Genomic DNA, 26,480 nt, shown 5'->3' on the forward strand with positions numbered 1-26,480 from the left:
ATATTATTATTATTATTATTATTATTATTATGATATCGATATCCCCCCCGCCAGCCTCCAACAGGAAGTGACACGATGGTGAAAGGGGGCGTGACCACCAGCATCAACACCAAACACCAGTGTATCACCGCCATGAAGGAGTACGAGAACAAGAGCCTGGAGGTACACACACACACACACACACTCACTCACTCACTCACTCACTCACTCACTCACTCACTCACTCACAAACACACACACGCTCTCACACTGTCTCTCTCTCTAGGAGTACCAACATTGCAGCCTGTTATAATGTTCTAACATGTTATATATAACATGCGTCTCTAGTAGTTACGGCTAGAGGATGTTATAATGTTATATAACATGTCTCCCTAGGAGTTACGGCTAGAGGACTACCAGTCTGTTATAATGTTAAATAACATGTCTCTCTAGGAGTTGAGGCTAGAGGATGTTATAATGTTATATAACATGTCTCTCTAGGAGTTGAGGCTAGAGGACTACCAGTCTGTTATAATGTTATATAACATGTCTCTCTAGGAGTTGAGGCTAGAGGACTACCAGTCTGTTATAATGTTATATAACATGTCTCTCTAGGAGTTGAGGCTAGAGGACTACCAGTCTGTTATAATGTTATATAACATGTCTCTCTAGGAGTTGAGGCTAGAGGATGTTATAATGTTATATAACATGTCTCTCTAGGAGTTGAGGCTAGAGGATGTTATAATGTTATATAACATGTCTCCCTAGGAGTTGAGGCTAGAGGATGTTATAATGTTATATAACATGTCTCCCTAGGAGTTGAGGCTAGAGGACTACCAGTCTGTTATAATGTTATATAACATGTCTCCCTAGGAGTTGAGGCTAGAGGACTACCAGTCTGTTATAATGTTATATAACATGTCTCCCTAGGAGTTGAGGCTAGAGGATGTTATAATGTTATATAAATGTCTCTCTAGGAGTTGAGGCTAGAGGATGTTATAATGTTATATAAATGTCTCCCTAGGAGTTGAGGCTAGAGGACTACCAGGCCGGTAGGAAGGGCGGGCCCACCAACCCTCTCACGGCGGCCGTAGCGACCGGCGGTCTCTTCGGCGCCGCGGCGCCGGCGGCTCCCAGCACGGCCAGCGGTCTGTTTGGAGCCTCGGCGACAAACACAGGGTTCTCCTTCGGCCAGAACAAGACCAGCTTCGGAACCAGTGAGTCTGTCTGTCTGTCTGTCTGTCTGTCTGTCTGTCTGTCTGTCTGTCTGTCTTTTCATATTTCATGATCTAAAATTCACATACTGTATGAGTAAACTAAGGCACCAGTACTTCTTTCAGATGTTAGGTATATGTATTTATGACATTTGAGAAAGACTTTGTGTTGCCAAAATCAATATAAAACATTTTACAAGCAAAAACAGCTGCACAAAATGTTCGTTTTTTGACAAAATCCTGCAGGATATTAGGAGGAGATCTTTTAACCCAAAGTGCAGGATATTATGACTCATAGCCTTAGGAATAGACTATGTGACAACCAGATATAGTCTGGTGATCACCGGAGAGACGGGTGACAGCCGGAATGTAGACGGCACCCGCGTGATCAGTATGGGTTTGCGTAGGAGAGGCCCGGACAGGAGACAACCCACAGAGCCTAGAGACGTAGGAGGGGCCCGGACAGGAGACAACACACAGAGAGTCGTAGGAGGGGCCCGGACAGGAGACAACACACAGAGAGACGTAGGAGGGGCCCGGACAGGAGACGACACACAGAGAGACGTAGGAGGGGCCCGGACAGGAGACAATACACAGAGAGACGTAGGAGGGGCCCGGACAGGAGACAACACACAGAGAGACGTAGGAGGGGCCCGGACAGGAGACAACACACAGAGAGACGTAGGAGGGGCCCGGACAGGAGACAACACACAGAGAGACGTAGGAGGGGCCCGGACAGGAGACAATACACAGAGAGACGTAGGAGGGGCCCGGACAGGAGACAACACACAGAGAGACGTAGGAGGGGCCCGGACAGGAGACAACACACAGAGAGACGTAGGAGGGGCCCGGACAGGAGACAACACACAGAGAGACGTAGGAGGGGCCCGGACAGGAGACAACACACAGAGAGACGTAGGAGGGGCCCGGACAGGAGACAACACACAGAGAGACGTAGGAGGGGCCCGGACAGGAGACGACACACAGAGAGACGTAGGAGGGGCCCGGACAGGAGACAACACACAGAGAGACGTAGGAGGGGCCCGGACAGGAGACAACACACAGAGAGACGTAGGAGGGGCCCGGACAGGAGACAACACACAGAGAGACGTAGGAGGGGGCCGGACAGGAGACAACACACAGAGAGACGTAGGAGGGGCCCGGACAGGAGACGACACACAGAGAGACGTAGGAGGGGCCCGGACAGGAGACGACACACAGAGAGACGTAGGAGGGGCCCGGACAGGATACAACACACAGAGACATAGGAGAGGCCCGGACAGGAGACGACACACAGAGCTTACTCCTTCCACGCGCCAGAATTTGGTTCTCCCAGAGTAGTTCCGGAGCTCATTCCCCTGATGGGCTGATCGAGGGTAGCTACTGGGACGTAAGCCGGGATTTGATCAACCCCGGCTGGGTCGCCTGAGTGAGGGGTATGATGTTGGTAGACCCGAAACCCAGTTGACCTCAGGATACATCACTGAGGATACGTCCCAGGTGCATCCATGTGATGTATTTTTTTTTAGCAGTGAGGAGAACTTTTAACCCAAAGTCCAGAATGGTATTCTTGAATGAGTCGTGCCGGTGACGTGGGAACGAAATTCATGTTCTAGGCACTTTTTTCTGGGGTCCCTGAATTAACTGTTTATATTTCCAGGTGCAGGGACGTTTGGAGCCACCGGGGGCAGTCTGTTTGGAGGTCAGACCCAGGCGGCTCAGCCACAGACAGGAAGTCTGTTCAAACCGTTCGGGCAACCTGCGGCCGCCGCGCCGACCGCCGGATTCACCTTCGGTAACACCAACACTATGGGAGGAGCCAATACCAGCAGTATGGTGAGACAGCTGTCTGTCTGTCTGTCTGTCTGTCTGTCTAGTATGGTGAGACAGCTGTCTGTCTGTCTGTCTGTCTGTCTGTCTGTCTGTCTGTCTGTCTAGTATGGTGAGACAGCTGTCTGTCTGTCTGTAGGAGCTAACCGTGTGTGTGTGTGTCTCTCTCTCTCTTCAGGGTCTGTTTGGTAACACAGCAGCAGCGTCCCAGGCGGGTGGGCTGTTTGGAGCCACAGCTCAGACCACCACCACCGGCTTCGGTACGGCTAGCGGTCTGTTCGGACAGGCCAACACGGGCTTCGGAGCCGTCGGCGCGCAGGTCTGTAGCTTTAGCATCATGCTAACACCTTTACATAGAGGTCTGTAGCTTTAGCATCATGCTAACACCTTTACATAGAGGTCTGCAGCTTTAGAATCATGAACCTCACTGTGTGTGTGTGTGTGTGTGTGTTCCAGCCCAGTCTGTTTGGTAACAAGGCGGGGGGGTTCGGTACCACCACAACGAGTGCTCCTTCCTTTGGAACGGGAACTGGACTGTTTGGAAACAAACCGGCGTTGACCCTGGGGACCGGAGCCCAGACATCTACGTTTGGTAATTATTATTACCGCACAGATCATGGTCGTTGGGATCGGGACCCGAACCCGCAACTCGCTGTCAGGCTGAATCACCAGCCTAGTTACCTGGACCGCTAGGCGGTCACGACCAGCTACGCAGCCGTAATCGGCCATAAATAGTGCTAGCTACGCAGCCGTAATCAGCCATAAATAGTTCTAGCTACGCAGCCGTAATCAGCCATAAATAGTTCTAGCTACGCAGCCGTAATCAGCCATAAATAGTGCTAGCTACACAGCCGTAATCAGCCATAAATAAAGCTGGTTTTGATTTTTGATTTACGTCATTACCCTTGACGTAAATTACGTAATCGCTTTATTCCCTATAATCAGGGGCTTAATGTAGCAAAATGTAGCAACCTAAACGCTAAAGTCTCTCTAGAAGCGTTAATATTCTAAACGAGAGGCTTGTTGAAGACAGAACATTATAGATTAGGAGATACGAGGCCTTCTAATTGAGCCGTAAACAGGAAGGAAGTGAACGGCAGCGAGAGTGGAGCAAGGAGCGCTGCAGAAGGAGAGGCCAAGTGTTATTTGTTTTACATCCTGTCATGTATTTAATGTAATGTAATGTATTCTAGGTTTTGGCCCCAGCCCAGCAGGGGGCAGTCTGTCATGTATTTAATGTAATGTAATGTATTCTAGGTTTTGGCCCCAGCCCAGCAGGGGGCAGTCTGTTCGGAAATAAACCTGCGACAGGAGGATTAGGAACTGGACTGGGAGCTGGCTTTGGAGCAGGTACACACACACACGCAAACGCACACGCACACATACACACATACACGTACACACACGCACGCACATTTGAAATGTTTATTTATGTCCACATAATGAGAAGTACAGGAATACCTTGTTACTGTACAAAGGACATAAACACTGCCAGTGCAGTTTGACAGTGGGAGAGCAGCCATTTACAACGTGCATGGACGGCAAAGCATCGTTACATACAGTACAGCTGACATGTCAGACACAGGACAGCATCGTTACATACAGTACAGCTGACATGTCGGACACAGGACAGCATCGTTACATACAGTACAGCTGACATGTCGGACACAGGACAGCATCGTTACATACAGTACAGCTGACATGTCAGACACAGGGCAGCATCGTTACATACAGTACAGCTGACATGTCGGACACAGGGCAGCATCGTTACATACAGTACAGCTGACATGTCGGACACAGGGCAGCATCGTTACATACAGTACAGCTGACATGTCGGACACAGGACAGCAGACATAAATCATGGATAAAGGAAACAACGCCTCCTCCAAATTGAGCGGCTTCCTATAATGGCTGAAACTGAGCAGTACCTCGCTAACTGCTTGGCTCTCCTTTTGGAAAGGCCGGCCATTTGTAAGCCCTTCACAACCAACTTATGCACATGCCCTAGGCTGCCAAAGATAAAAACAAAAAGTTTACATCTGTAGCCTAGCTGTGAGATGGTCTGCATTAGCTGCTGAGACTTCAGCACTTTGGTTAGAAAGGCTTCTTCCAGGCTATAGTCAAAGGTACAGCCCACCTCGAGAATGAACACCTTTCCATTGGGTTTCCTCTTGAAGCCCAGGAAGCTAGAGTCCGAACCATTCGCCAGGGGGACGTTGCGTCTTTTTAGGTCCAAGAAAAGAGAAGAACGAGCAAGCCTTCTCACATACTGGTCATCACTGTTCAGCATATTCAACAGACACACACACACACGTACACACACACACACACACACACACACACACACACACACACACACGTACTTAGCGTCAACAACCTTACAGGAGTTTGCAAAGGCTCACAGTAACTGTGTAACACCATGTTATTGTGTTTAACAGTGAGTCCAGTCACTATTTGGCAACAACCATGTGTTATTTTACAGTGGGAGCGGGCCAGAGCTCACTATTTGGCAACAACCAGAACAAGCTGGGCAGCACTCTGGGAACCACAGGGATGTTTGGGAGTTCAGGATTCAGCACTGGAGCCTCGAACCTGGGGTTCACCCAGCAGCCTGTTGGTAAGACCCTAAACCCTTTACACACTACTACCACACTACAGCACTGGAGCCTTCGAACCTGGGATTCACCCAGCAGCCTGTTGGTAAGACCCTAAACCCTTTACCCTTAAACCCTTATACACCCTACACTATACTATACTGTATAGCCTCGATACCCAGGCTTTCATTTCGTCTGCGCGCAAAATGAAAGCCTGGATTTACGCATGGGCTGCACTGGTCTAAAAGTGGGATCGCTCCAACAGGGGCGGGTGGAGGTGCCGTGCGCTCAAATACGGAGCATGTCAAACAAAGCACTGCGCATTCAGTGGCCTCTCCAATATGACACAGTCACAGTGCATGCATCATCTATATCAGAGGTTCCCAAACACCGGTGCCGGTCCGCGGGACACGTGGCACTGGTACGCAAGAGGGGAATTCTAAGTTTTGCGTCGTTTAAAAATGTGGTATCTTTAGCAGCAGCAGCAGCTGTAGGATATTTTGTGACGATCGCGTTAATGAAACCAAACGCTACACGCGGTTCCGGTACAGGATTATTATTTCATGTGTATCATGTCAAAATGAAAAGATGATCCAGGTAAAGTAGTGCTATTGGCACACAGCGCAGCAGCAGCGCAGCACAGTGGCCCGAGAACACAATAAGAGATATAACATTATTATTCTCCTCCTCCTCCTCATCCACAGTTAGTTTGTTACTCATTTTCTGAGCCATGCAAATAAACAACAACCAGCACTGACCGGAGACGGAGAGGTTCATGTGCCCTGCGCGTAAAGCTTAGCCAGAAACAGACAGTCATTGCGTCAGCATGAATGTAGCCTCGGGAACCCAGACGTTATATTTCCAGCACGGAGGTGAGGGGGATATCGTTTGGGGGTAGCGTTTGCGTGCTTCCATCTGTTACTTTTCTGACACAGCGCAGTTCAAACAGACTTCAGCCAGTCTCAATAGTGGGACACCGCTCGCTGAGAGCCACATAGCCTACACAGCTGCATTTGGTTTTTAATTAAGGGCGCGTTCTGAATGCAATGCAAACTAATAGGCGAGTGCACTCCATAGACTGTAAAAAATATGGACAAAGCGTTCCCCGGGTCTAACATGAACGTAAAAATGAAGCCTGTAATAATATGCTAATTCCTGATGTAAGTCGCCATCTTTCTAGATCCGTTTGGTACCAGCTGGCCATTGGCTGGCTCCGTTTTGTACCAGCTGGTCATTGGCTGCCCAGACAACGAGGCGGGACTTCCCCCCCTTCTTCTCCGTTGGTTTTTATTTTGACTCGAGTGGGAGGGGAAGACTCTTGAGTGGGAGGGGAATCCCGATCATAGACTGTAACGGTAGCCACGCCCCTCAGAACATACGCGACTTTATGGTCATTCTTTTAATTAATGGGACCATAATTTTCCAAAAAGAATATTATGACATTAGAAATGAGACTTTAAACTAGTGACTGGAAGAAGAAAGTATTCATGACGATGTTTATTAAGGTAATACAGTCTAGGTGAAGTTGGGCCAAAATGCATGGGCCTCTATGGAGCTATGGGGCTTTTTGGGTCCAGTCCAGCGCCCCAAAAGGCCATTATATGAACTACCGATTTCAAATGAGGCTTCACGAAATATCTGGCTGACTGCCCCCCTGGTGCACTCCAGTGCATATGCAAAGTGAAAGAATGACTTCTGTCTGTGACAATAATCAATGCTACAGTTTGAATTCAGTACACACGCACACATAGAGCAAACAATATGATAAATATGAAATGATGAATGCCCTACTCCACACAGCATAATATTCGAATTAGCTGTGTTTCTATTGGTTCAGCCCTCACAGACCCCGCCTCCACAGTATAATATTCTAATGAGCTGTGTTTCTATTGGTCCAGCCCTCACAGACCCCGCCTCCACGGCGGTGCAGCAGGCGGTCCTCCAGCAGCAGATCAACGCTCTGACCTTCAGTCCGTTTGGAGACTCTCCTCTGTTCAGGAACCCTCTGACCTCTGACCTGAAGAAGAAGGAGGAGGTACCACACACACACACACACACACACACAGAGAGAGAGACACACACACACACACACACACACACACACACACACACACAGAGAGACACACACACACACACACCCTCACACACACAGAGACACACACACACACACACACACCCTCACACACACAGAGACACACACACACACACACACACACACACACACACACACACAGGCCAGGCTCACTTCAGACTGGTCTGATGTCATTAGATTGTCCTGATTTGAACAGATCACTGATGTTCAGGTATTTCTGATTATCCGCTGATCTCAATAGGGAACATTGGGCGTTTTCTAGAACAAAGGATTGGCCTCACTTTAGCTCGCTAGCATTGATGCTATTGCTTTAGCATCCAAGATGGCGTCCAAAACGGGATGCGCGTCAAAGTGGAATTGCTTCTTTGGTTTGAACCCCGACCTCCCAGTCTCAGGGCGGACACTGAGCTGGGATATTAGCAACACCCACCTGTTCAGACTCCATCATGGCCCATAGCACTTACCCTACCCCCTTAGATAGCATTTCTGTAGACTTAGATAGCATTTGATACAGACTTATAGCATGTTATCTAGACAGCACTATAATTGCATTGTATGCAGTCATAGCACATCATAGTACATATGTATAGCATAGTAGTATATATGTATAGTTTATATGTATAGTTTCATTATATAGATATTCCACTGTTACTTTCTTAGCTTACGCATGTTTCATGATAAATGCTTTTTTGTGATGTATTCCCATGCTTTTTTGTTCTTGCTTAATGTAAGTCGCTCTGCATTAAGAGCGTCTGATAAATGCCTACATTGTAACAATAGGAAGACGGAACAAAATCCAGTGCTCTACCAATCATAATAAAGTAAATCTCTGTTGCTCCGCCTCCTCTCCACCAGCGCCTGAAGCCGACCAATCCGGCGGCCCAGAAGGCTCTGACCACGCCCACCCACTACAAGCTGACTCCGCGGCCGGCCACCAGGGTCCGCCCCAAAGCGCTGTCATCATCAGGCTCCGCCTCCAAGTCGCAGCTGTTCGACGGATTGGACGATGACGAGCCGTCGATCACCAACGGAGCCTTCATACCCAGGTAATTTAAATACTTAACGAGCTGACCAATCACCAACGAGCCTTCATACCCAGGTCATTTAAATACTTAACGAGCTGACCAATCACCAACGAAGCCTTCAAACCCAGGTAAATCATGCTGTTGCCATAGTTACCAGACAGCGTAGATCAATATTATATTATATTTGAAATGTCTTTATTTAGGAATACCCCATTGAGATACAGTATCTCGTTTTCGAGAGGGTCCTAATCTACAATCGATACAATACACAAAAAAAGGAGAAAAACAAAACACAAAACAAAACAAACAAACACAAAATACAAACAACAGGGTATTACAATATGCAAGCATAATAACAAAGAGATGGATCATTTGTTCTGTCAGATATGACTGTCACTTTCGTTGGTCAGCATTAGAAATAAGTTGAGGAGCAATAGTCATCATGGCCTCATGGGCATGTGCAGGAGGTCGTAAGGTAAGAAGACAGCGCACTTTTGAACATGTTGAAAGATGAGATTGTTCGAATATTAGTTGGTAAGTTGTTCCAGTCGGAGGGAGCTTTAAACATAAATGCGTTCTTACCTAATGTATTGGAGACTATGGGAACAGAAAAATAAGGTTGAATGGAATGCCTCAGTTGGTAATTGGTGGTGGGTGGTTCTAGAAACTGTTTGAGATATTGAGGATAATTGAGGTGTATACATTTAAAAATAAACTGATTCCAGTGACACTGTCTTCTTACAGTAAGAGTAACTGAATATTTTCATACATGATACAATCAATGGCCAGTTGTAATAATTATTCACACATTATAATAACATTTATCATGACATTATTCTGATGTTATATTATTAGACATGAGGTCAACACAGTTTTTGTTAAACCTGCAGCAGAATGCGCAGAATGTTGTTGCACAAGCTTGCATATAACCCCCATAAATTCATCTTCAACCGCTTATCCGTAGTCGGGTCGCGGGGGCAACAGCTCCACCAGAGCGCTCCAGACTTCCCTCTCCAGAGCAACATTAGTAACTCCTCCTGGGGGATCCCGAGACGTTCCAAAGCCAGTGAGTCGACATTTTACCTGTCTGTCTGTCTGTCTTCAGGAAGAGCATCAAGAAGTTGGTTCTGAAGAACGTGAGCAGCAGCAGTTTCTACAGCGAGCCAATCAACGTAGAGTCTGACGACTTGGCCACGCCCACTGATTACCCTAGCAACGGACACGCCAGGTACGCACGCACCTTTCTTTTTTCTTCCTTTCAAAGTAAAAGGATGATTGTTAAAATGCCTGTGTGCGTGCCTGTGTGTGTGCCTGCGTGCGCGTTTGTTTATAACTAGACATGCGTGTGTGTTTATAATGTGTGTGTGTTTATAATGTGTGTGTGTGCGTGCACAGCCCTCAGGAGGAGGAAGAGGAGGAGCTACAAGGAGGCGTAGAGGAAGACCCCGAGGTCACTCAGTTCTACTCCAACCCCATCGCTAAGCCCCTCCCCCACGCCCAGGCCAGCCTATTACAGGACGACACCATCTCTGACTTCAACATGCATAAGGTAATAATTTAAAAGGCCCAGAAAGCACGCTGGCTGGGCCAGGCTACCCTCCCCTCTAGACCAGAAAACACGCTGGCTGAGCCAGGCTACCCGCCCCTCTAGACCAGAAAGCACGCTGACTGGGCCAGGCTACCCGCCCCTCTAGACCAGAAAGCACGCTGACTGGGCCAGGCTACCCGCTGCTCTAGACCAGAAAGCACGCTGGCTGGGCCAGGCTACCCGCTGCTCTAGACCAGAAAGCACGCTGGCTGGGCCAGGCTATCCGCCCCTCTAGACCAGAAAGCACGCTGGCTGGGCCAGGCTACCCTCCCCTCTAGACCAGAAAGCACGCTGGCTGGGCCAGGCTACCCGCCCCTCTAGACCAGAAAGCACGCTGGCTGGGCCAAGCTATCCGACCCTCTAGACCAGAAAGCACGCTGGCTGGGCCAGGATACCCGCCCCTCTAGACCAGAGAGCACGCTGGCTGGGCCAGGCTACCCGCCCCTCTAGACCAGAAAGCATGCTGGCTGGGCCAGGCTACCCGCCCCTCTAGACCAGAAAGCACGCTGGCTGGGCCAGGCTACCCGCTGCTCTAGACCAGAAAGCACGCTGGCTGGGCCAGGCTACCCGCTGCTCTAGACCAGAAAGCACGCTGACTGGGCCAGGCTACCCGCTGCTCTAGACCAGAGAGCACGCTGGCTGGGCCAGGCTACCCACCCCTCTAGACCAGAAAGCATGCTGGCTGGGCCAGGCTACCCGCTGCTCTAGACCAGAAAGCACGCTGGCTGGGCCAGGCTACCCACCCCTCTAGACCAGAAAGCATGCTGGCTGGGCCAGGCTACCCGCCCCTCTAGACCAGAAAGCACGCTGGCTGGCAGTCTAGCACTTTTCAGTCTCGTTTTTGATCATTCATATTACAAGACGCATATCATTATGCTGTGTTATATAATACAACACCATGTCATACATCAAATGAAAGCTAGAATCCTCTAATTTCACCAGGAAAAGAGATAACATTTCTATAGTTTTCAGTGTTCAAAATATAGGCTTTTGAATGAGTCCAACACTTTAGAAAAACATCTCAAAGTTTTGACCAGTCACATTTATATAGACCGATTCCGTAGCTGGTCTCATGGTCGCAGCCTACGTATTTCCTGTAGGCGGACTCGACGTAGCTGCGGGGATAAAACCCTCACCAGGCGCATCTCTTCCACTACAGTGAACGGCAGAGTGACTGATGTTAGTCTGCCTCAAACTTTGCTCCTTTACCTGCTTTTTTACTAACACTAACATTACAAAGATGCCCAGAACATCGAGATGAACCTGTGTAGTTTATGGCTGCTCCAACAGTAGTGGCAACATAAAAAATAAAATAAAACGGTATGTCTAATATCCACCGCGGTGGCTGAGACCAGAGCCATTGAGTAATGGTTGAGACGAAGCAGGGAAAGATACATATCGCCAGTCTTACCCAATACCAAATCTTTCTGTTTTATGAACACAAGGCTGCTGTATTTTATACCTCATACTAAGCATTTAAAGTATGAGGTATAAAGTACATATAAGTAACATATTCTCTAGTGACAGAGACATATCATATATCAAATAAAAGCTGTAACACTCTACTTTCACCAGGAAAAGAGATACAATTTCTATGTTTACTTTTCAAAATGTAGCCATTTGAATGAGTCTAGCACTTTTCAGTCTGGTTTTCTATCCTTCATATCACACAGAGGAGCAGTGAGGAGGCAGGAGGTCCAGAGGACTCTGAACAGGAGGACATCCAGGAGAACCAGGAGGCTGCTCCTCACCCTGCAGGTTAGACTTTAGAATAATAACCTCTGACCTCTGACTGTTGAGACAGAAGGACTTTTATTAATTGTGTGTGTGTGTGTGTGTGTGTGTGTGTGTGTGTGTGTGTGTGTGTGTGTGTGTGTGTGTGTGTGTGTGTGTGTGTGTGTGTGTGTGTGTGTGTGTGTGTGTGTGTGTGTGTGTGTGTGTGTGTGTGTGTGTGTGTGTGTGTGTGTGTGTGTGTGTGTGTGCGCGTGCGCGTTCGCAGGCGTCGTGTTAAGTCGTGTTGGCTACTACACCATCCCATCCCTGGAGGAGTTATCAGATCTCCTTGACGACAACGGACAGTGTTTGGTCGAGAACTTCACCGTCGGACGCAAAGGTACACTAGAAATGCACTGCCGACTCGCGCATCGCGCACAAGTGGCCTACTTGTGCGCGAGCTGAGCACGCAACCTACTGCTGACTCCTGTCACCACCAGTTTGACTCCCCTGGTCTGTTCTAGAGTCTAGACCACCCAACCTGCCAGGATGTCGTGTCTTGTATATTCTCTTTCCCATTGTAAATAGAAGCTTCTTTGGGGACGGGCAAATATTAACCCATTCTGACCTGAGATCAGATTCTAACGCACAGAAGAATAGGTGGTTCTTTAACGCATTTTGACCTGAGATCAGATTCTAAAATCTGCTATTTTTCAATAGCTAAATTACAACATAATGCTAACACCAAAATGGGTTAACAGACGGTATCAGGAGTTATTGAAACATCTGAGTTATGTCTAAATAAATCCACTAGAATGTGTTCTACATTTTTTAACTCTAATTGTCTCCACCAGGCCGAAGGCATGTGGGGAGAGTATGTTTTGCACTCCGTCCGTCCGTGTGTCCGTCCGTCCGTCCGTCCGTGTGTCCGTCCGTCCGTGTGTCCGTGAGCAGCTAATCTCGGCCACCGTTAACCCGCTCAATGCCACATTTTGCACACACACTCCCTGGATGCCAACGATGAACCTCTGCCCCAAACTTTCCAGAACGGCCTGTTATAGCGCCACCAGGAGGCCGCTTTGTGCAAAACAAGTTTTTGCACAGTACACCTACAGATTTTGTCCAAACATCACGCAAATTGGTACACAGTCTCTCTAGAGCCATTCAACGAAACCGGTCTTTCCGATTTCTCAGACTCCATCCTGATTGGTTAAGATTGGCTTCCAAAGTTCACAGGAGTGCTCAGTTTCAAACAAAATGCTGCAAATCATGAACACATCGCGTGATTTCCGTGAAATTGTGCACCCACATTCCCACTAGGCCGAGGACAAAATGCCACAACTCAGACTCAAGGTGGCGCTATAACTGGCCGAAAAGTGTTTTTACCTCTAACTGCACGGATCTGTGGATAACTTTGTATGCCAACTCCCTAGAGGCCAAGGAAAAACCTTTGCCTGGAATTTTTCACATCTGCTCTTTATAGCGCCACCAGGAGGCCGACATATGTAAAACACATTTTCTATTATTACTCCTTCAGATTTTATCCAAATTTCACGCAAATCGGTATACACTATCTCCATAGTCATGTGATCAACACGGAGCGCCACCATTTCCCATCTTCCATCCTGATTGGCTAAGATTGGCTTCCAAAGCTCACACGATTCGTCCATTTAAAAAAAAGGCCACAAATCACAAACACAGTGTGCAATTTCCGTTAAATTATACACGCACATTTTCACTAGGCCGAGGACGACATGCCACAATTTTTTCCTCAAAATCAGCCTCACGGTGGCGCTATAACAGGCCAATTCCTGTTTTTAGCTATAACTGCATAGATCTGTATACAACTTATGTATGCACACATGGAAAAACATTGTACCTGCATCCCTCCAACACGAACCTCCGGCCCAAATCTTCCTCAACAGCCTGTTATAGCGCCACCATGAGGCCACAACCTGACCTGCCCTGGTGGAGACCTGTGCCGATTGGCACTTTGTCTAGTTGGTTATGTCTTCCACATTGGTGGCCCCATCGGCCAATCAGCTGGCTGATGATGTAACTGTATTTTTTATCTAAAAACCTGGTTCCTGATTGTCCGAGCGTGTCACCAAAAATTCACGATCCCTGATTGGCCGAGAGAGTCGCTCTGCTCGCGCAAGTAAAAATCACACCTGTGTGAACTGAGGGGCCTCCTTGTCCATTAGAGCTGGGATCGGGCAGACTTCATACAGCCCGAACCGAACCCGACACCGACAGCTTTGTGTCCGAACCGAAACGAGCCCGACCTTAATTATGAATATATGCGCCCGGCCCGTGCCCGATACCCGACACTTTTCCCCCCCTTCATTTTTCTTTGAGGAAGGCACTTTCATAATTCCACTGACGGCATACAGCTTTGCCTGGCTGTTACCTTTAGACATATTATGCCACACTATGTCTTGTAAATTATACCATGAAAGGGGTCCGTTTTATATGTAGCCTACTACGTTGATTAATAAATAGCTATAGTATAACACATGTGCACACCGCACAGCACTGTGCGCAGTCAGATGCACACAGTCATTATTACACACACACACACACATTTTTCACGACCAGCATTGTAGAGTAGACAATAAGGCATCGCAATTCAGCATTTTAATCCACATTCCACACGGGCAGCGCAAATGCGCTATAGGCTACTTTAGGACTGTTCTGCGATCGTTTCTTATTAATAAAGTATCCAATCAAACAATCAGCGGGGCCGGCAGGCTATTCAATATGGTAGTAAACGTCCACAAACACATCCATTGGGCAAGGATTGGGTATTTATTTACTCGGTCTACTCAACTTGAACTTTTTAACAGTTAGGCCACACTCGCCACAGCTATAGTAAAACAAAATACTTGCATTAATCCAACGTTTTACATGTTGTCATAAAGGAATAGGATAGCATCCACTGTGGAGGGGTTTAACGCCGTCCTCTCTTCAATTGTTCTTCCAGCTACGCTAAAGTTACGTTCGCTGCTGCTGGCTGGAATAGCCAGAATTCCCCTGGCAAGTAGGCCTAGCTTCGGGTAGGTGAGATGGTGTTCTCGCCACCAGCCCAAAAGATCTCTCGTGTTGTTCATGGCGTTATTTCGTGTGGAATACAGCTCGACTTCATCAATGACATTGTCCTCAGCGACATTGTCCCACTCAGACTCCTCATAGTCCAGTCAACCGACCGCAGGATCACCATCATCACCACCCTCCTCCTCCGGGGGTTCAGCTCGCACAGTCACGGTGGTGTTGTTGATGTCGCTCAGCTGTCGTCGAATAATAAATACATAAGAAGGAAATTGTCAGTTGATAATGTTCGCAATAATCATAATGTAGTAGAGACTGAGTGAGACACAGGATTTGATTACAATTGCATGTCACACATGTCCCCATACATTGTGGGTGCCGTGACCGCACAAATAATCAAATCCCGTGTATATTGCCTATATGCACCACACAACAGCAACAAGTAAATAACAATAAAAGCTAAGGCTTATATTAATTATTCATATTAATAATAATATTAATCATTATGAATTATATTATAATTATAACGCGAGAGTTACCTCTTGGTGTAGCTGGCCTCTCTCATCATTGGATAGCATTCTGAGCTGGCTGTATTTGGGCCAAAGGAACGTGGCTATTTTGTGATAATCCTTTATCTCAATTTTTCGTGAGATCCAGTTTTGATGACGTTGACGGATGATTGCCTGTTGGGGTGTATCAGTTGTGTTATCAGTGCAGTGGCGAGTCAGCCGGAGGAACCAGATTAACACCAGGTTTATTGTGGGGTACTGGTCTCCCTCAAGTTCACGCTGGGCGTCATAGAATGGTTTCAGGAACTCAACTAAGAAGCCAAGCACATCTGGGGATATGGCATCGATGCGGTGAGTTTCGCCACGTCCTTCCAGCTTCGCACGGAGCTCTTGGTAAACATCTTGGACAGATTTTAAAGTGAGGTAGACTGTACTAAAACTCGTGTCCCCCATTTGATTCACCGTTTTTGACAGCAAAGCTGCTATGCCCGACTTCTTTACATACTTCACCAATGCTTTGGCAGCTAGCAAGGTGGATGATACATCGGGGGCTACCTGTGGCTGTGCAATTTGTAATGAAGTGGCAAGTGATTGCTGTGGTAGCTGTGTTTGTGATAGTCCTCTGTCCACATATCAGTGGTCATTCCGATTGCATTCACTTCACTAAGAAGAACACCATTTAGCTGCTCAATCAACTGCTGGCGTTTCTCTGTGGCCAGGTGGTGGCAACACTTAGACACTGTTCGGTCGAGCATGATGTCCTTTGCCGAGACATGTCCATATGTAACTCTGATGTTAATTAGCTCTTGTGACAACTCCCATGAAACCATCCCCTGCGACTGCAAGAAACGGTCTTATGTCTTTGCAACAGAATGCAACGCATGTGTCGATGAGTTTAGATTCGGACTTCTGTGTAATCTTCTTTGAGGAAGTAGTAGCAAAGCCAGTCATCGTAGTCTGCAAACGTCCCGCTTCAGATATCTTGCCTTTGCAGCCTTTATCCAGGTGTCGACTCAGGCTGGAATTTCCAGTCCTCTTGCTGTCATATAGCAGCAGTTCCCCGCAGTGGTTGCATTTTACAAAACCAACGGGAGCTTTAGTTTCCGCATTAACCACCACTTTGAAATCCTTCCATACTGTTGATTTGCCCTTTTCGTTTGTAGTTAATATAAACTTGCCTGAATACAAGTTAAGTTTGACGTCTGCTGGCAATATCGCTTCGCCTATCTCACTCATTGTCTCACTCTCTGTTTGTTGTTGTTGTAACTTGTGTTCATTCAATGCGCTGCGCTGTTTTATGACGTTGCCTAATCCCCTCCAAAAAAAAAAACACATTTCCCATGAACGCATGTGCGACTGCGTCGTTGTCAGGACAACGCCCAGCTGACCACCCTCCCACCAGTAAATACACAGACAGAGATATTTTATTTATATTGTTTTACACTTTATTTTCTATATATCGACAGCATGGCCAGCCCGAACCGAAGCCCGACGACCAATTATGATAATGAGCCCTACCCTAGCCCGGCCCTACCCGTCGGGTTTCGGTCGGGTATCCCAGCTCTATTGTCCATACAAACATTTTATTTTGCTTTATATGTCTACATGCTCTGGTCTAGTGTTGATTGGTCAGTGCTGAAGCATGAAGTCTTCTGATTGGCTGTTGCAGGGTACGGCTCGGTGTACTTCCCAGGAACGCTGAACGTGATTGGTCTAAACCTGGACGACATCGTTCACTTCAGACGGAAAGAGGTCATCGTTTACCCCGACGACACCCACAAACCACCGCAGGGGGAGGGGCTTAACAGGTAGACCACACCCACAAACCACTGCAGGGGGAGGGGCTTAACAGGTAGACCACACCCACAAACCACAGCAGGGGGAGGGGCTTATCAGGTAGACCACACCCACAAACCACCGCAGGGGGAGGGGCTTAACAGGTAGACCACACCCACAAACCACCACAGGGGGAGGGGCTTAACAGGTAGACCACACCCACAAACCACCACAGGGGGAGGGGCTTAACAGGTAGACCACACCCACAAACCACCGCAGGGGGAGGGGCTTAACAGGTAGACCACACCCACAAACCACCACAGGGGGAGGGGCTTAACAGGTAGACCACACCCACAAACCGCCGCAGGGGGCTGTATAAACCCTATGTCTCTCTCTCTCTCCTGTATAAACCCTATGTCTCTCTCCTGTATAAACCCTATATCTCTCTCTCTCCTGTATAAACCCTATGTCTCTCTCTCTCTCTCCTGTATAAACCCTATGTCTCTCTCTCTCTCCTGTATAAACCCTATGTCTCTCTCTCTCTCCTGTATAAACCCTATGGCCCTCATTTATCAATCGAGTGTAAAATCTGCCACAGATTCGAGTGCAGGTTTCGTAGTACACCCACGTCGCCACGGCATTTATAAAGTGATCGCAAACAGCTGATCCTTCCTTAATTTTGTTCTCACGTTAATAAATGTCACGGCTGAATTTGATCTGGCACGCCCTAAGAAATCAAGCCTCACCCTCGTTTTTGCGACATGAACAACGGCAATACGTTTCCTGAAATCATGGTTACATGAAAAAATAGGTTTCTCCCGTGCCTTGCTGCCCGCCTCACCCCCCTCTCTCATACACACGCACAGCACGCACACGCAACTTGCAAGCCCAACTAACTGGTGTGTTGTTAAACAAATAAAGAACGAACACCTGCATGAATTAAATAAAGCGTGCGTGCGGGGGGTGAGGCGGGCAGCAAGGGAAGCGAAGCGAGAGGAGAAACAGACAACTAAATAAAGTTGTAGGCCTACCCTGTGACAGGGTAGGCCTACAACTTTATTTAATTCATGCAGGGTCCCTGTCTGTTTCCCTCTCACCTCGCTTGCCTTGCTGTCATGCACGCACGCACCTACATGACACATTAAATAAAGCTGTCTGTTTCTCCTCTCGCTTCGCTGCCCTTGCTGCCCGCCTCACCCCCCGCACCGTGCGGGGGGTGAGGCGCGTGCGGGCCGCACGCACGCACGCACATATCGCTATTTGCTATTTACTTTCACTGTGTGTTAGTTGTATATTAAATTATTAAAGTATTTTTAATTTAATATACAACAAGATATATTAGTGAACGAAAACCTGAACCTGTGAACCATAATTAAATAACAAATAGGCACACACACGCTGCTGTGCAGGTGCTCCTCCTGTCCTGTCTGTCTGTCTGTCTGTCTCTCTCTATCACAGTGGTCCGTCCGTGACCAACTGACCATGCACGTTCCGACGTTCGCCAGTCTATTTAGATTGCCTCGCAGTCGTTAGTCACTGCAGTGGCCGGGCTGTCATTATATGAATATGAATGTGCAGCCAAAACCATAGCCTCATGTGGCTGGTGCATGGGCTGGCTGGGTAATATACCTATATCTCCGATGCAGTTCCCACTTGCGCTGGGAGCCTGGCACGGTACATTTGGCATTCGAGCGACGCGTCGGGTTTATTATATTGCACATACCGTAAGAAAGACATCGGCCTTCATGCTGTAGATTAGGCTACAGTAGGCTATACCTGCACGTTGGGACTCTCCGCAGCTGAGCTGCAGCAGCTGCTGCACTATACTCTCCAACGTCCCGTCATGGAAATATTTCAGCACAGACAGCCCAAATCCTCGCATGTATGCGCTCATGCAAAACACTGTTTAAATGGCTTAAGCATCTCTTGCAACATTGTTTTTAATTGCGTGATTTTATCTCCTACTAATTTCATATGACACATTTTTATTAATTTATTTTTTACATGTAGGCTAGCCCATATACATTATACATACATTTTATATAAACATTTTAGGAGTGAATACATATATGTTTAGATGCCTGTGACAGCCTCTCAGCAGTTCAGACAAGGCTGCTCCGCTTGTGTAAGAGCGTACGCCAGCTCCCGACCAGACGTGACTATTTGTCCTACTCAAGTTCAATTTCAAGCTTTGCCGGAAATGTTAAATGCCGAAAATGTCGGTAATTTCGGCGTGCGCCCATATTTTGGCGTACGCACGGTTGATAAATGAGGGCCTATGTCTCTCTCTCTCTCTCCTGTATAAACCCTATGTCTCTCTCTCTCTCCTGTATAAACCCTATGTCTCTCTCTCTCTCCTGTATAAACCCTATGTCTCTCTCTCTCTCTCCTGTATAAACCCTATGTCTCTCTCTCCTGTAGAAACCCTATGTCTCTCTCTCTCTCCTGTATAAACCCTATGTCTCTCTCTCTCTCTCCTGTATAAACCCTATGTCTCTCTCTCCTGTAGAAACCCTATGTCTCTCTCTCTCTCCTGTATAAACCCTATGTCTCTCTCCCCAGGCGGGCGGAGGTGACGTTAGACGGCGTGTGGCCGGTGGATAAGACGTCGTGCGCTGACATACGGTCCCCAGACCGTCTGACCACCATGGACTACCAGAGCAGACTGGAGGCCGCCTGCAGGAAGCAGGGAGCTCGCTTCCTGGAGTACAGGCCAGAGACAGGCTCCTGGGTGTTTCAGGTGAGACATGTACCTGTCTGTCTGTCTGTCTGTCTGGAGTACAGGCCAGAGACAGGCTCCTGGGTGTTTCAGGTGAGACATGTACCTGTCTGTCTGTCTGTCTGTCTGTCTGTCTGTCTGGAGTACAGACCAGAGACAGGCTCCTGGGTGTTTCAGGTGAGACGTGTACCTGTCTGTCTGTCTGTCTGGAGTACAGACTAGAAACCTGCAAGCCAGTCGGGACCCGACGGGGCCCAGGCCCGGCCCGCCAAAACGTGCCACGCCGTCTCTGTCCCTGACCAACGGGCCCAGGGCAGGGCGTGCTCACGCGCCGTTATATACATTTTCCGATGTGAATTTCACCCAGACTGGACTTGCTTCAGCAGCGCCGTCTGCTCCATAGTGACATGACAATAACCCCCCCCACACACACACACACACACACACACACACACACTAAAATCTGGTAAAAACTATAAAGACTTTGAAACAACGTGTTTTACATTCTACCTCTCTCGCTCCGCGCCTAAACTCTCGTCCTCTCTCTCCTAATTATTATGCAGCGCAGCTGCACACACACACACACACACACACACACACACACACACACACACACACACACACACTCACACACACACACACACTAGTGCTGCCAGAATTGTCCAAAACTTACATTTGGATATTCGTTTCAAAAACCCACGTGGATTCGAGCCATTCGGATTTCGATTTCAATTCGGGGCCATTCGGATTTTAAAATAATTATATTTACACCAATACAACCTGAGACATAACATTTAAAGGATAACTTTAGTTTTTTTCAACCAAGGTTCATGTTTTAGGTTGTTATTAGAGAAACTAAAAGGTGAGTGTTAATTTTCTTTTATTTGCTGCTTTCTTTCGTTTTGGGGATTTTAGCAGTTTTTGACAGGGGGGTGGGGGAATTCGAGCATGGGGCTAAATATGTCATTTTTTACAAAATATTATGGCGATTTATTTTTTTATTATTTACTATAGTCCTAATAAACCCCAAGAAATTACATCTGGCCAGAAAAGATCACAGGATTTATTGAATGTGACAAACTGACATATTGAGCCTATACACACAGTATAAGCCTTCCCCCAGTAGGCTACCTTCACATTCAGTAGATCCTGTGATCTTCTGTGGCCAGATGTAATTTCCTGGGGTTTATTAGGACTATAGTAAATAATAAATAAATAAATCACCATGAAATTTGGTAAAAAAATACATATTTAGCCCCATGCTCGAATGCCCCCGCCCCCCTGTCAAAAACTGCTAAAATCCCCAAAACGAAAGAAAGCAGCAAATGCATTCTCCCTTCTCCAGTAAAACTTCTTAAATGAGCAATCCTACCACACAGCCTTATCAAAACGAGGCACGGAGGCATTATTAATTCACAGAACAGCAGTTACTGTATAAAACTATAATTAAGTAGGCTACTTTTTCGTGTGATGTCTGTGTCTCGGGCCGTTTCTGGACTTCGGCCTTCGGGCCGGGCCTTAGCTCCACGGGCCCGGGCAGGGCTCTAGTACAGACCAGAGACGGGCTCCTGGGTGTTTGAGGTGAGACATGTACCTGTCTGTCTCTCAGGTCAGTCATGTGACCTGTCTGTCTCTCTGCCTGTCTGTCCTTCAGGTCAGTCATTTCTCTAAGTATGGCCTCCAGGACTCAGACGAGGAACAGGACGTCCCGCTCAAAGCCGACCCAAAGAAACTGAAGACGATGACATCACTTCCTCCCTCCAAGCTGCAGTTCCAGCAACAGCAGCAGGTGGCGCCACAGGTAGCCGACTAGCTCAATACTGCCCCCTAGTGGAGACATGAGACCTGACCTGACCTAGTGGAGACAAGCTCATAGCGCGCCACTCGGTGGCGCGCTATGAGCTTGTCTCCACTAGGTCAGGTGAGCTTGTAGGTCTGCTATTTTTGAAAAATCGAAGAACGACTGACATAGAAACATAGCTTTTTCAGAAAACTGTCAGGATGTAGAAGACATTTTTAGAATCTGATCTCAGGTCAGAATGGGTTAAACCATGCAGTTCACACTGAACTACCTACTATTCAATTTCAAGACAGTGGAGCGATAATCATGGAGGCGTTGGTAGTGATAATCATGGAGGCGTTGTTAGTGATAATCATGGAGGCGTTGGTAGTGATAATCATGGAGGCGTTGGTAGTGATAATCATGGAGGTGTTGTTAGTGATAATCATGGAGGTGTTGGTAGTGATAATCATGGAGGTGTTGGTAGTGATAATCATGGAGGCGTTGGTAGTGATAATCATGGAGGCGTTGGTAGTGATAATCATGGAGGCGTTGGTAGTGATAATCATGGAGGCGTTGTTAGTGATAATCATGGAGGCGTTGGTAGTGATAATCATGGAGGCGTTGTTAGTGATAATCATGGAGGCGTTGTTAGTGATAATCATGGAGGTGTTGGTAGTGATAATCATGGAGGCGTTGTTAGTGATAATCATGGAGGTGTTGTTAGTGATAATCATGGAGGCGTTGGTAGTGATAATCATGGAGGTGTTGGTAGTGATCATCATGGAGGCGTTGGTAGTGATAATCATGGAGGTGTTGGTAGTGATAATCATGGAGGCGTTGGTAGTGATAATCATGGAGGCGTTGGTAGTGATAATCATGGAGGTGTTGGTAGTGATAATCATGGAGGTGTTGGTAGTGATAATCATGGAGGTGTTGGTAGTGATCATCATGGAGGCGTTGGTAGTGATAATCATGGAGGTGTTGTTAGTGATCATCATGGAGGTGTTGGTAGTGATAATCATGGAGGCGTTGGTAGTGATAATCATGGAGGTGTTGTTAGTGATCATCATGGAGGCGTTGGTAGTGATAATCATGGAGGTGTTGTTAGTGATAATCATGGAGGCGTTGGTAGTGATAATCATGGAGGCGTTGGTAGTGATCATCATGGAGGCGTTGGTAGTGATCATCATGGAGGCGTTGGTAGTGATCATCATGGAGGCGTTGGTAGTGATAATCATGGAGGCGTTGGTAGTGATCATCATGGAGGCGTTGGTAGTGATCATCATGGAGGCGTTGGTAGTGATCATCATGGAGGCGTTGGTAGTGATCATCATGGAGGCGTTGGTAGTGATCATCATGGAGGCGTTGGTAGTGATCATCATGGAGGTGTTGGTAGTGATCATCATGGAGGCGTTGGTAGTGATCATCATGGAGGCGTTGGTAGTTGGTAGTGAAAGAATGTGAATGAAAATAACCTTTATATATTTGGTGTGCAGGAAGCATCGGGGGCGGAGCTAACGGGCGTAGGGGTGGAGCTGGACAGTGACATGGCAGACATCACCGTGGCAACGCTACCAGAGAGCATGCTGGGAGGAGAGGGGGAGGAGTCTGGCTCAGAAGAGGTCGTCGGGTCCATTCCCACAGAAACCCACGAGCAAACCTCCGCCTCCATCTTCACCCTGGGACACAACCCTCACACCCTCCAGGTATGGGATTATAACCCTCACACCCCCCAGGTATGGGATTACAACCCTCACACCCTCCAGCTATGGGATTATAACCCTCACACCCTCCAGCTATGGGATTATAACCCTCACACCCTCCAGGTATGGGATTATAACCCTCACACCCTCCAGCTATGGGATTATAACCCTCACACCCTCCAGGTATGGGATTATTAAAAAAGAAATCATAGAAATGGCATATTCTGTCAGATCAATTTGGCCTGCTATGACGTAATTTGTTCACATATTTGCTTCGCTTTACAAAGTCCAGTAAACGGAGCAGAATCAAATTGCAACAATTTCAACATTTGGTTCCTGATTGATTGATTTATTTTATTAGACAATAACAAATGCAAAACAGTACGTGGTACAGTCAAAGCACATTTATCCAAAAGGAGCACCGAAGAAATACCTTGCGGTCTTGTTTCCATTCGGGTCCCAATGCATTCATTCACAAAACAATGTTTTGTTTTGTTTTAAAGGAAGCCAGACTGTCTAAGCCATCTTTGGGTGAAACTGCATTAATTCCTCTAATCAGATCATGAAGGATGACAATACTTTAATGACATGTTTAATTAATGATAATTAATTCCTCTAATCAGATCATGAAGGCGTGTCTTCTGGCTGAGGATGAGGAAGATGACATGGAGACTGGAGTGATGATGAAGAGTCTGGTGGAGTCTTCCTCTTCACCTCGACACATCAGGAAGACAGGTACCTGTCTGTCTGTCTGTCTGTCTGTCTCTGTCTGTCTGTCTGTCTGTCTCTGTCTGTCTGTCTGTCTGTCTGTCTGTCTGTCTGTCTGTCTGTCTGTCTGTGTCTGTCTCTGTCTGTCTGTCTGTCTCTGTCTGTCTGTGTCTCTGTCTGAGATTTTCCAAAGTATCCGGATAAGTGGATCTGTGTAGTCATGTGAAACGGAGTTTTAGGCCCAGGCCACACTACTTTGGATCTTTTGTTCGTCCTCAGTTTTAGAAAAAGATCCCTGGCCATACGACAGAGATATCTATGTTCACACAAACGCAGAAATGCATTGAACACAGGATAAAAATCACTGCAGTAGCAGGTTTCAATTGTAGGCTATATTATATTTGATTTTATATTTACACTTGATGAGGTGCCAATCATATTTTTGAATGAAGAAATAAGTACCGCATTTTAAAAGCCACCTAAACTGTGAGTGGAAGTGGAACATGTTTCTTTCATTGTCTGTCAACATGTCACACAATATGTGCGTAAATCGACTTTTCTCTCCATATAATTTAAAAATGATAGACACTACCATTACCATTGCTCTGGCGACTTGGCAAGTCCTGCTCAGAAGATAATAGAGTCAGACCTACAGTATATAGAAGAGTCAGACATACAGTATATAGAATAGTCAGACATACAGTATATAGAATAGAGTCAGACATACAGTATATAGAATAGAGTCCTTCCCCCCCTCTACCACTCAGGTGGAAGAGCGCATCACTGCATGCCTGACTGACATCTCATAGTGGATGTCCTCCAACCATCTCAAGCTGAACCCAGACAAGACTGAGCTTCTCTTCTTCCCAGCTAAGTCCTGCCCTATGCGGGAGCTAACTATTTCCGTAGACAACGCCCTGGTAACGTCTGTCCCAACAGCCAGGAATCTTGGTGTTGTCCTGGACAGTCAGCTCTCGTTCAAAGCTCACATCACAGCTGTCACTCGATCCTGCAGGTTCACACTCTATAACATACGACGAATTAGACCGTTCCTCACCCAGGAATCAGCCCAGCTCCTAATCCAGACAACAGTCTTGTCAAAACTCGACTACTGTAACTCCCTCCTTACTGGCCTACCAGCATGTGCACTTAAGCCTCTCCAGCTGATCCAAAATGCAGCAGCTCGCTTGGTCTTCAACCAGCCAAAATTCTCACATGTCTCCCCCCTGCTCCGCTCCCTCCACTGGCTCCCGGTCGCTGCCCGCACAGAATACAAAACTCTGATGCTGGCATTCAAAGCAACCAAAGGTATGGCTCCCCCATATCTTACAAGTATGATTGAACCCTACAAACCCTCCCGCGCACTCAGATCAGCCAACGCAGGGAAGCTGGAAGTACCCTCACTAAAAACGCCGGGACAACGCTCCACACGTCCCAAACTCTTCTCCCTTCTGGCTCCAAAACTGTGGAATGCACTTCCCATTGCAGTCAGAACTGCAGCATCACTCCCAATCTTCCGCCGTAGCCTGAAAACCCACCTTTTCAGACTCCATCATGGCCCATAGCACTTACCCCACCCCCTTAGATAGCATTTCTGTTGCCTTAGATAGCATTTGACACAGACTTATAGCATGTTATGTAGACAGCACTATAATTGTATTGTATTTAGTCATAGCACGCCATAGTACATATGTATAGCATAGTAGTAAATATGTATAGTTTATATGTATATATAGTATTATATGTATAGTGTATGTATAGTTTCATTATATGTATGTATAGTTTCATTATATAGATATTCCACTGTTACTTTCTTAGCTTACGCATGTTTCATGATAAATGCTTTTATATGATGTATTCCCATGCTTTTGTTCTTGCTTAAATGTAAATCGCTCTGGATTAAGAGCGTCTGCTAAATGCCTAAATTGTAAATTGTAATTGTAAATTGAGTCAGACATACAGTATATAGAATAGAGTCAGACCTACAGTATATAGAATAGAGTCAGACATACAGTATATAGAATAGAGTCAGACCTACAGTATATAGAATAGAGTCAGACCTACAGTATATAGAATAGAGTCAGACATACAGTATATAGAATAGAGTCAGACATACAGTATATAGAATAGAGTCAGACATACAGTATATAGAATAGAGTCAGACATACAGTATATAGAATAGAGTCAGACCTACAGTAT

The 26,480-nt window shown here is 46.9% G+C and overlaps 1 protein-coding gene across 1 annotated transcript in view; it reads left to right on the forward strand.

The window, feature by feature from the left end:
- Positions 1–26,480, forward strand: part of nup98 (nucleoporin 98 and 96 precursor) — a 54,034-nt gene that overhangs the window by 7,923 nt on the left and 19,631 nt on the right. The window contains exons 6-23 of the mRNA XM_083774475.1: positions 55–162; positions 1,004–1,196; positions 2,854–3,029; positions 3,202–3,342; positions 3,480–3,615; positions 4,281–4,373; positions 5,506–5,640; positions 7,516–7,652; positions 8,565–8,755; positions 9,840–9,962; positions 10,130–10,283; positions 11,996–12,080; positions 12,322–12,435; positions 17,262–17,400; positions 19,931–20,108; positions 21,742–21,888; positions 23,367–23,576; positions 24,197–24,308. Of these exons, the coding sequence (XP_083630601.1) occupies positions 55–162; positions 1,004–1,196; positions 2,854–3,029; positions 3,202–3,342; positions 3,480–3,615; positions 4,281–4,373; positions 5,506–5,640; positions 7,516–7,652; positions 8,565–8,755; positions 9,840–9,962; positions 10,130–10,283; positions 11,996–12,080; positions 12,322–12,435; positions 17,262–17,400; positions 19,931–20,108; positions 21,742–21,888; positions 23,367–23,576; positions 24,197–24,308 (2,572 nt within the window). The remainder of the gene's footprint in view (positions 1–54; positions 163–1,003; positions 1,197–2,853; positions 3,030–3,201; positions 3,343–3,479; positions 3,616–4,280; positions 4,374–5,505; positions 5,641–7,515; positions 7,653–8,564; positions 8,756–9,839; positions 9,963–10,129; positions 10,284–11,995; positions 12,081–12,321; positions 12,436–17,261; positions 17,401–19,930; positions 20,109–21,741; positions 21,889–23,366; positions 23,577–24,196; positions 24,309–26,480) is intronic.

This window comes from Protomyctophum parallelum (genome assembly GCF_964188405.1).
Source record: "Protomyctophum parallelum genome assembly, chromosome: 1".
NCBI lineage: Eukaryota > Metazoa > Chordata > Actinopteri > Myctophiformes > Myctophidae > Protomyctophum > Protomyctophum parallelum.